We start from the raw sequence: 11,591 nt of genomic DNA, 5'->3' as shown, positions 1-11,591 counted from the left end.
GGGCGCCTGGCCCGGTGGGGGGCTGTCTTGTTAATGCCTCTGGTGTTAGCGGGTCTGGCTAGGTGGGTGAGCCTGTTCCTCTTCAACTACTCAGATAAGTCAAGCTGTATCAGTATGGTTTGGTATTGATGGAAGCACGGGGTTGTACAGAACGTGAGCGAGGGCTGTTTGTGAACTCTGGCGGGAGGGCTGGTCGTAAGACCTTTCTCCTGCCAAAAGCTCTCTGGTGGGGCAAAGAGTTTGTTTAGGAATGGTAGTCTAACATTTCTACTGTGAAATGCTAAAAAATCGGTGTTTGTGACTTAGTTAAAATTGTTAAGGTGTGCTTTTCTTTCAAGCTGTAGTGGATATTGACAGAGTTTTGTTGTTAACTGGAGGGAGTAGGTCTAGCTTCCTGCAATTGACAGTAGTTAACTGTTTAATTTTTATGAAAGCTGAACTTTTTCTCCTCTTTGGCATAATTCAGTTTAATACTCATCAGTCCAACTGGAGCAGTGACAACTTTTTTTTTTTCCCCCTGATTTTACTCCTGTTTAGAGTTACTCTTGACTTCCTTAAAGACCTGGATCTGCTGACTTGGTGCTCTAGTTGTAACCTTACTTTTACATCAGCTAGAAAACACGTGAGCCTGAAACAGGTTGTTGAACTTGAAATCTTCATGTGGGACTCTTGCAGATGGTCAGGGAGATCCCAGTTCATTCACCCACAAATGGATGGGAGTTCATCCGTTAGACTATGCTGTGCGTTCTGCTCTTACTTCACCTCTAATTGATGGCCAGCAGGAGGGACTCCATCCAGCCTGCTGCATTTTCCTGAAGAGGCTGGAAGTAGCTGTCAGAAAGTCAGTAGAGCCTGAAGAATTAAATTGTTGCCCCCTCTGCAGGAAAGTGTTTAAAGTGTACTAAAATACAGTGTTTTCACTTAAAAGTACTGGCCTTCAGTGATCAGTCACCTGTTTGGGGCTCATCTTGAGGGCAACCACCCAGCAGTGTTGATAGCACTCTGTATAAAAACTAAGTACGCGTTTGGCCGTAGTACTGCAAAAATTTAAGCACGTGACATTTTAGTTCGATGGGGAGTATCAACAATGTCAGCATGCTTAACTTTGTTCATGTCAAGTTTAATTGTTAGATTTTCCGTCCTGAATAAATCTACACGTGGTTTTAGTCACTCTTCTCTTGAAATACCCTCAATTACATTTTTCAAGATAGGATGTGCTAATTCCTGAAGAAAGGGATCTTCATTCTAGTAGTTTTTCTACAGCTCTGGCTTCTTAATGCTGTGTTACTTCAAGGTGTGCAGCCTGCCCTGCTGCAATCTTTGATGACCTCTTGAATTGGCTTCCTTTTGAAGCGCAGAGGTCCAGTTGGCTAGCACATACTTTTTGTAAGAGGACTCCAGAGTCTTCCGGTATGTTCCCTCTCTCTGGCATTGTTGTAATAGATAAATTATAATGCATTTACAATAAATTTAAGAAATTAGTTCCCATCCTTTTATTCCACATAGGTTTGTCTTAATTAAATATTGACTGCATGATTGAGATTGACTACTTAAAATAGTTTTTGGTTTATTATAAAGTCTTCAAATACATCTTTTTGAAAAGAGGCTGTGCTGTACTGTATCTCAGTTTTCATATTCAGACTCCGCTGTCTCCTGTTGGTATCTAATATTGTAATGTTTTTGAACATTCAATAAAACTTGTGAGTCAAGAATATTTTTTTTTTGTTTATAATCTCTTTCAGTGGAGAAACCAGATACAACAAAGACAAGATACTGCAAGGTTAGTATCAGTTATTCTACTAGCTTGTTAGAGATGGAAAATTATTCTTCCCTGAACAATAAGAAATCCTGTAACCAACTGCCGAAGTGTTAAGTATTATTACAGATTAATATTGTAAACCTTAAAAGACTTTATTTGTAAGCCAAGACATTAGCTTGATAGTTTCAGAGAACTATGAAGATTATAAGTCGGTCTCCACAGAATATCAGCAAATACCGATGGATTTCTGGTATCAACAGGACTATTAGAATAGTTTCTTTTTCTAAACGGGAAAAAAAAAGTTACCTGTAATCAAATAAAGCAATATCAGCACCTGTTATTAAGGATGCCAGATTGTCCCATAGCACTGTTTTAAATCTCAGTAGTATGAAGCCTGGGAAGAGGGCTTCTGGGACTCAGATGAGTAGTGGGAGCTGCAGCTCTGGTGAAGAACCAGCCAGGTGCACGTTTGTATGATGGAGTTGGTAAGGAGCTGCAGAAGGATGAATAAAGGTTATGTTGTAAAGGAGGCTATTGTCTTAAGATGGTAATCTGTCACCTGTAAAAAAAGCCCACGGTAGTGCAAGGAAGAATAAAAAGTAGAGATTGTTTAAATGCTTGAATGTTCGATCCCAGCTCTTTCTAGGAATGCAGTCTTTAGACAAAGCATTTGAAACCACACTTCTCCTTAGTGACTGCTGACTTGTACACCCAGAACTGAAAACTCTGAGCTGCTTGGATGTCTGTTGTAGGAAAACTGAGGCTGACCACTACAAGAAGCCTAGTGGGGTTGTACTTTGAAGAAATAAACTTTATACAATACTATACGCTGTGAGGAAGAATCATGCTTCCAGATTTTACTACCTCTGTTTTGACGTTGCAGTTCACCAATTCTTGCAACGTTGCTTTGTGTTCATAATAAAGTGAATAAAGAGTTGTCCCCTGCTTTATGTTCTTAAAAGTACCAATGATGTCTTCTAAATTCCTCGCGCTCTGTGTCAAATGACATGTAGTAGGTTCCTCTCCTCTCTCCAATGTAAAAAGCGAACATTGCCTTGTGTTTCAAGAGGTGTAAGACCTGTACAACTATGGTGGGGTCTGAGGTCTCCTGTGGCTGAATTATACACAAGGTGCTTAGAACTCAAGTTCTGGACTTCTGGTGTCCTGTCTTTTGCTGTTGGAAGCGTATAATGGTTGTGTATTTGCTTGGTGAAAATTTTTTGTAGTTTTTCTGGATCTGATTAGAATTGCATGTGCTCTGCTTTGACTTCCTACAAAAGTATAGGTGATACTATAGGTGATAGCAATTTATTGCAGGTTTGTCCCTTTGCCACAGTTCTTGGTTCTCCTACAGACTCTCAGAGCTGTGGTGGAAGCACACCTATTTCATTCGAGTTGGATTACCAAAGTGCTGGTTCTCCCACCGCTGTCTTAGAGCTCCGTGGCCAGTTAGTTTCACAGGCTACTCTGTCTGAAAACAATTTTTGGAAGGGATGCTGCTTTTCAGCTAGGTTTGTTCCATCAATATGCTCGCTACGCAGCTGCATGAGCATTAGTGTCAATGTGCAAGGTGGAGTAGGGGAGAGGAAGAGACCACAACAGATTGTGTTTACGTCAACTGAAAAATTCTTGTGAAACTGTGTCTTTGGCAAAGAGTGTGTGCTGCTTTCCGCATTACACAGAATCCCTTCTTGTTGCCTTATTTCTGGGAGGCGTTGTCAACATTAGGGAATGGGGAGGAGCAGGCATTTGATAGTTGTCAGGACTTGAGTCTCCTGATGTGCATGTTTTTTCCATATATATATATATATATTTATTTTACTATCAACAACTGTCTCAATTGTATTGTCTTTTTTTTGTATTTACAATCAACAAATCTGTTTATAGAGTTTCAGCTTCAGTTGTAAGATTCTTCTTGCAGGAAGCCTACCAGTGACCGTTCTAAAAAGGACAAGTGATTTGAAATGAGTACGCACATTTAGAAAATGTAGGGCTCTGTTTTATGTTTAAATTTGTCACATGTATACATTAGTGTAAGTATCATCAATAATGATCCTTCTGTCTTCCTTGCCTATACTCACTTTTTTCATGGCTGAGTTTAGGGAAGACCAGAGGAACAGTAACTTTTACTAAGGGTTGGCTTTACTGAAGCATTTTATTATGACTGAGCAGTTTCTTTATTGCTGCCATGCTTGTTCAGCTGCTAAATTATCTAAAATTTGCATGTCTTAATGTTCATGGGTTTTTATTTTGTAGGTCAAGGAGTGGATGAGCCGCTCTCTGCAACTGGTTTCAGACAAGCAGATGCTGCTGGTTTATTTCTCAGTAATGTGAAGTTTACTCATGTCTTTTCAAGTGACCTTCTTCGAGCAAAGCAGGCAAGTGCTTCTTGAGGCAACTGAATGTAAATACTAACTTCAGAATTTTGCATTTATTTGCTGTTGATGATGCAAAAATAATACAGTGACAGCTATTTTGATGGACTTAGAACTGCACTTTGAGTTGTGTAGAATTCAAGAAGTTCTCTCTGAGTAAGGAAACTTCAATGAAAACAGCTCAGTTAGGAAGCAGTGAAGGCCAGCTTGCTTTGCAGGATGTCATGCAGTGTTGTTCTTACGGTTTTGCCATTATTTTATATGTGTATAGGTTCTTGTTAAAGGAGTAATTGGGACTTAGCGGTAGCACAGAATGAAGTCAGTTTTTCTTTGAAGAAACAAAACGAATTGGCTGTGATATTGTTGAACTATCTTATGCATTGTGGCAATATGCTGTGTTTTTCTGAGGAATGCAGATCAGTATAGGAAGGATCAAGCTGTGCTGTGAAGTCAGTACAAGGATCATTAAATGTGCAGAGAGGTTGGATTTTGGCAGCAACATAATATTACACCTCTCACCTTGATGCATTGTTTTAATAGGTGGATTAAAGAGGAAAAAAAATTAATTATTGAGTAGGGTTACATGTGATTTTGTGTGAAAGATTACAAAATACTAAAAAAATCAAGGAAATATGAACTTATAAAGGTAGAGACATAGATCAGCTGTTCTAGGAAGGTTGTGTCTCCTGTGCAAGTCCTGTCCTTAATTCTCTCTTCTGTTACTGATGCTGTGATTTCAGGAGATAGATAGACTTCCTGTGATTGAAACTACTAAGCGATTCCTAATAGCCCTGTTGGTTGCTTGCTTTTTGCTCTGGTGTCCTGCTACAAAGGTCTGTGAAGCCTTGTTGTAAACCAGATCAACAAAACCTAGCATAAATCCCCTTTTTCTCTTAAAACATTGCTCGTCAGTTTTGCAACACAGTCCCATAAACTGTTTTAGCAGCACCACTTTGGCAGAAAACAAACTAGAGAGGGAGGGAGGAGCACAGGGAGGGAGGAGTGCAATTATTAGATATTTTTTAAATGCATAGTAACTGCCTGACAAGTCTCTTCCTTTAAGTGTGTGGATAGCGGTGATTTAAAAACAATAGTGCTCTATAAGGTATATAAGACTGTCTGTGCTATCTGCCTGCCCTAGGGGAATTGTTTGGTAGTTTTTTTCCTTATATTAGAGACAGCCTTTTCCATAAGAAGCATTTGCACACTCATAATGTAGAAGACAGACCTGAATTTGTCCTTTTCATGAAGGAAATGTGTTTTGCCATTTGTTTGACAAGCTATCCAGACTTCGTGGAAGCTTTTCCAAAAATGTGTAAAGCTGCAGTTTCTGTTTGCTTGGAACTCCCTTTTTTGGCAGCTGCAAATCTATGAAGAAGTGTCCTTTACTATGCTGTCACTTCACAGCTCAAGTATGAGAGGAATGTACAAGTTGCCTTGCAAAAGAGGGAAAAACGGGTTTTAAAGAAACTGTTAGTGGTAAAGTTCAGTTTTCCTTGCAATGTCTCCTGCCTCACCTGTAGTCAGGGTGTGTACTGGTTACTGGAACCAGGAGTGGTACGTGGTCCTCTGGCTACTGCCTATGGCTAACAGCTGAACATTCAAGCCTGAACAGGATAGGAGAAAACAGGGATGTGTGCAAAGAGAGTTGTACTAGCTGGGCAGGAATTCCGAGAACTAAAGGAGATGCAAAGTGAGCATGTATAGGAAATGCAGAGGGAGGCTTTGCAGGGAAGCCTGTCTGAGCGGTAAGCCTAGGAGGGCGGGTTAAGGACTAGCTCCAGAAAGTAAGCAGTGTAGAGAGCAGGCAGACCTGCAATGTGAAAATAAACAAAGACTAGTTGGGCAGACTGGGATGTAGTGTGAACAGAGCATAACTGCATAAGACTTATAAACTTAACAGAGTATAACACCAAAGTCTGCTGGGGAATGTGAGGCCTACTGTGAGATGCTCATGCTGTTGGGACAAGAACTCTGCAGTAGTGAAGATAGCTTCAAGACTGGGACAGGCTGGGCCCCGAGAAGAATGAGAAAATAATCTTTTGAGACTTTTCCATGTATGTAGTGTTAAGGTTTCTGAAGCATGCTGGTGTTCTAGTAATGGATGTAGCAAAAGTGTGAGGAAGTTAATTTCTTCAAAGCAGATTTTGGTTTCAGCACAGTAAATAAAGCTTTGATTTTATTTACAGTTCAGAGTATGAATTAATGCTCAGTAAGTGAATGTTGTCTGTTTTATGTACTGAATGAGATACCAGTCCTGGAGAAATTTCAGGATATAATAATACAATTAAGTGTGCCTTTCATATATACAAGGAAAATGATTCAACCATATCTGAATTTTGACATTACTCTGTGACAGAAATTTAAAGTTGCCTTTCCTAAGCAATACATTGTATAGGTCATAAAATCTTGTTAGTGCTACAAGGCTGCTTATTACTTGCCAGAATCCAAGGAGTCTTTTCAAAATGAGTTCTTTGAATGTCAGTTGAATTGGATGTGGACATTCGCATAAAACTGATATTACCAGTCAAAACTGTGTGTGAATCCAGTACAGCCTTCACATTTTGGTGCATATAAGAACAGGAGCAGGTAAGCTGTCCTTTAGTTTCCGTTACTGGCTGCGGCAGCCAGACAGCTGTATAATATCCAACACACTAGAGCCTGTATTAGGCAATACTTCTTCCAAAGTTTCCATGGTTCTAACTATTGTTAAAAGCAAACTAAGTTTTCTCTGTCTCTTGGCCATGCTATCAAAAGGCAGGTGAATGCAATAAGCTAGATTTCTGTGCCCCTGGCTGAGTGTATCATCTGGTGCATTTCTCCCTTGTAATGTCGAGGCTGACATTTCAATACGTCGCCAGCAAACACCCTCCTGCCTCTTAACTGCTTCAAGAATATTTGATTTCTGAGGTGCATTAAGTACCCGCTTGCCAGAAAGATGCTATATTTTCACAGTTGGATTAACTGATCAGTTTTTAGGAACATACTGCTTGTTAGTCTGACTCACATACTACATGTAAAGATTGCATCGGCATGATTGTGTTGTGAGTGGTGGTATACTCAAGAGAAGATGTGACTTTTATCCTAGTAAATCCTGCCGCTGCCATGCATCTTGCTGCCCACCTTTCATGGGATGCTATGTGTTTTCAACTGTTCTGGACTCTGAATTGTGAAAGAACTTCCAGAAAATTGCAGCTTTCCTGCCTTTTATGGCCTGACAAAGGCAATATATCCAATTCTGACAGATACTACCAGCTGTAAAATTTATCTTTGTTTGGAGTGTTAGGTACTACTAATGTGATTCACATTGGCTGTGGTGTTGCAAGTAAGTTGTAGTGTTCCCATGAGAAAACAGCTCATTAATGTGACTGTGTATTCACTTTTTAGACTGCTGCCACAATTCTAGGAAAAAATAAGTTTTGCAAAGATTTGGAAATCAAGTATGATGCGAGACTTCGAGAGAGAGTAAGTGCTGAAAGAGTTTGTTTTAATATTGTTAATATTGAACACTGAACAACTTGAAAATGTAACTTACTGCTGATGCATATTTTGGCTTATATAAATGGTAGATTTGACAGTGGAGAGCACTATTTGATGTGGTTTTAGTCACCGAAAACTGAACTCTTCACATCAGGTACTATAAATTTTTTGCAGAATTTTAGTGATTAGTGCTGTAACTGTGATGCTCTAATGATTTAAGTGAGGTAAGATTTACATATAAGTGGAATTATCTTAAATGTAATAAAAAGCTTAGCACTGTTTTCTAACCCCATATGTAAAATGTTAAAGATACTCCCTCTGCCTGCCTTCTCTAACCTGATGACACAACTCGATGTTGACTTTTTATCTGTTTATACCTTTTCTTTTGCACAAAGACTACTGGGAAGCTTTCTGATGCTTGTGGAACAGTCTGCTTTCCTGATTAGCCTCTCTGTCTGATAACAGGCATAATTGTACTTCCTGTCTGAATTTAAGTATGTCTTGATCAGAATAAACTCAGATGCTGGCTGTTTCGGCTAATATGAATCACCTTTCAGATACTGTAGTGAGAGTATCAGCTAAATTTTAAATAAGGAAATGCTACAAAACCAAAGGTGGGATGGCATATTACCAACAGTCAAATAAGTGAGTAAGGAGCAGAACGTGATTGTACCATTTCCTATTTGGATCACCTGTTTTCTGTGAGAAATTCCAGTTTTTCCCCTGAAACCAGTAAATTAAATGCCTCCCAGTCATCTTTAGTTGCTTTACTACCTGACGTTTTTGAAAATATTATGGGTCACGATACAGAATTTTAGAAATAATACTCTCAAGTCTCTGTTACATTGTTTTTCCCTTTCATGGTATTTATATAGATGTATAGAAATGCCAGTACAGTATCTACAGTCCACAAGTTTTAGGTCACTACTCTGGATAGCTGGAATTAAGTTTGAATTGAATGAAAAGAAGCAAAGTCCTTTAAAGTAACATATGTTGTTGACTCTGTTAAGAAAGTTTTGTTCTCTCAGGCCTTGCTTTCATGAGAGAAGTCTGGAAAAATCTTTAATATTAGGATTTCATTTTCACTAGCTTCAGAGCACTTGTTTCTTCATGTCTTTCTTACTGTTCTTAAATTGCCAATATTTTGCTTTTGAGAAAGGGATTGAGAGGCTGAAATAAATGTGTTTCAGTACATTTAAATTCTGAAGAATGTAATTAATTAATTATTATGGCAGCTAATTGCATATCTGCAGCAAGTGGCTAGTGACATAGAAAGCAAAAAGCCTCAGTAATGAGTAGGTATTTATATCCTAGTCATCAACATCTGGATTTCTGGAATATGTGTAACTTGAATGTTTGACAGTATAGCATCAGCTCTTACTTTCTCAAAATACTTATCATAGCTGCAGCGTTTTCACTGTCTTTGGACGTTGCAAGGAGAGACCAAAGCTTTCCATTTGAATATATTTTTCATCTGTTAGTGGTAGTGAAGTATTAGTCTTCAGAGGGAGAAGTATTAATCTGTTTTACCATTGTTAGAGTTGTGCTTTGGAAAGCTCTTCAAGGTCAAAAATGGTAATACACATCCAAGTATACCTATCTTGTAAAATACATTAAAAATTATAAATATTATGTTTTATAATGGGACTTGTAGTGATTCAGAATAACTGGCTGGTATAGATGGGTTCTTACTACTGTTTCTTGTATGGGCCTTGCGTTTGGAGGTGTCAGGAATAAGCAAGTTTTTGAAGATAGTTAACTGCATGTTATCTGAGTCCGTTAGCATATGTTTTCAGGATGTTTTTTGCTTTCTTTGTTTTCTGAAAACACTGTCCACAGCAGTAATATATGTCCTAAAAAAGTGGGGGGAGGCCTTACTGTTTATTTTTAATAGTAGACTATTTGTGGGTTTTCATCTTTTTTTTTTCTTTCTTTTTCAAAAATTCTGATTTTAAAATGGACTCCTCCTCTGTTGCGGAGATGTCAGAGGTCTGTAGAGAAAGTTTTTTTTTTTCTCACTTGTGAAAGATAATTCCAATAATTTCCTGTAGTCTTTCTGCAAATGAAAAATAAATGGAGTTTATGCTCATGTGAAAAGCTATGTACAGAAGTGTTTGCAATATAAGCTCAGTTACAAAGACACTTGAATTTTGTATGCTAAGAATTAGTGTCAAGAATGTACGGGGAAAAAATTTCAAGGCAAAGATCAAGCTGAAGGTAATGTCTTGAATGTTAGTACTTTAAATGAGATGCTGCTCTTAATATATTTCTCTACCCAGCATATATATGTATATACACACACTTGAATAGCGGATATAAAGATATCTCCTCCCCTAATATTGGGATAAAATGTAAAAGGTAGTTACACCTGCACATTACGCTTGAGAACCCAAGAAAACAAAGCTGTTAAGAGATGTTTGCATTGGAAGTGGTGCTAAAGACTTGATATATCTTGGTAAACCCAAGCCATGTAACTTGCCTTTTACAGAAATACGGTGTTGCAGAAGGAAGGCCTTTGACTGACCTCAAGGCTATGGCAAAGGCTGCTGGAGAGCAATGTCCTTCATTCACGCCTTCTGGAGGAGAAACACTGGATGAAGTATGGTATTTATTTATTTATTTGTGCTCTAGTTTCTAGGCCGTTTCATCAGTGCAGATGCAGCTATTGCGTACTTAAGAAAATCTTATTGCGAGCTTAGTCCAACCAAAGGTAGTTACTTTCCAAGCTAAAAACACTACTTGACCTGATTGCAGTGGCTGCCAAGTAGGGAATCTCTTTAAAGCTAAAATATTGATTCTGAGATTGACTCCTCATGAAGCTCTGGTTTGCAGAAGAATGATGGCAATTATTCTCAGCCTTGGCTTTGGATAGCAGAGGAGGTTTTGCAGCACTCAGTAACTTAACCATTGATTTCTGGGACTTGTCTGTGATAATTGTTTGTCTTTTAACTCAAGTAGTCATATCTCAGATTTCTGAAAGCCGAAGTTTCTTGCATTCTTCTGACCAGTACTCTTCTGACCTTTCTCTTTAGGTAAGAGAACGTGCAAGGAATTTTTTTGAATTTCTGTGTCAGCTAGCTGTTGAATTGGAACAGAAAGAACAAGGCATGCATGGTGCGGCAAGCAGCAGCTCAGGAACATCTGAAGAACAGTTAGTTTTTCCTTGGACAAACCACTGCAGTGAAGCAGAACTTAGTTCTGATAATGGTGGAGCTTCTAAAGTATTAGATGCCAATATATTAGTGGTGAGTCATGGAGCCTACATGAGGAACTGGATCGGTTACTTTGTTTCAGATCTCAACTGTACTTTACCAACAAATTTAACAAAGTCTCAGTTGTCTTCTGTCAGTCCCAACACAGGAGTTAGTCATTTTATTATAAAACTTGAAAATGGAAATTTGTTAAAACCTGAAATCACATGTGTTTGTCTTAATCAAGACTCTCACTTAGTGGATGTGGGAGCTGATTGTGTAGCTCCAAAAGTATTTTAAGAGCCTTTGTAGGGGGAAGTGGGTTTAGATCGCTATTATACTAAGCTTGGGAAGGGTATCTGTAGTAATTACTGAGATTGACTGGAGTTATTGTCACTAAACTGCAAAATTGAAGACATGCAACTGCTTACCATCTTAAAATAACACGATTTGCATGGGCCTAGTGCCCAATATAAGTTGGCACTAGAGAAATAACACAGAAGTTCTTTATGAGCAGAAGCATAACACTTCCAGTCACTTGCATATCTGCTCCTAGAGTGCATATTTTTAAAAACTTCTTTTCATTAGCCCATAATTGGTTTGGTTATATTCAGGTAAAAGAGTTGGGGAGGGGAGAGGAATGGTACCTCAAAGATGAGCTATACTGTATTCTTGTTTTATTACATAATGCTATATTGTAATATTAAACATATATGTTGTTTTAAAATAACTTTTTTGAATGCAATAGTATATCCTAAAAAGGAGCCTTGCCTGGTGGAAAAGGTT

General features: G+C 38.5%; 1 protein-coding gene across 1 annotated transcript in view; it reads left to right on the top strand.

Annotated features, from left to right (window-relative positions):
* The window catches only part of LOC104294624 (chromosome unknown open reading frame, human C12orf5), a 16,046-nt gene extending 4,864 nt beyond the window's left edge, over nt 1-11,182 (top strand). The window contains exons 4-9 of the mRNA XM_009894250.1: nt 676-841; nt 1,743-1,780; nt 4,016-4,137; nt 7,522-7,599; nt 10,103-10,213; nt 10,647-11,182. Of these exons, the coding sequence (XP_009892552.1) occupies nt 676-841; nt 1,743-1,780; nt 4,016-4,137; nt 7,522-7,599; nt 10,103-10,213; nt 10,647-11,105 (974 nt within the window). The 3' untranslated portion in view covers nt 11,106-11,182. The remainder of the gene's footprint in view (nt 1-675; nt 842-1,742; nt 1,781-4,015; nt 4,138-7,521; nt 7,600-10,102; nt 10,214-10,646) is intronic.
* The last annotated feature ends 409 nt before the right edge of the window (nt 11,183-11,591 follow it).

The sequence above is a fragment of the Charadrius vociferus genome, unplaced genomic scaffold, assembly GCF_000708025.1.
Source record: "Charadrius vociferus isolate BGI_N301 unplaced genomic scaffold, ASM70802v2 scaffold160, whole genome shotgun sequence".
NCBI classification, from domain to species: Eukaryota; Metazoa; Chordata; class Aves; order Charadriiformes; family Charadriidae; genus Charadrius; species Charadrius vociferus.
Note: the sequence above shows the minus strand (reverse complement) of the source record. Positions and strands in the feature narration are given on the sequence as shown.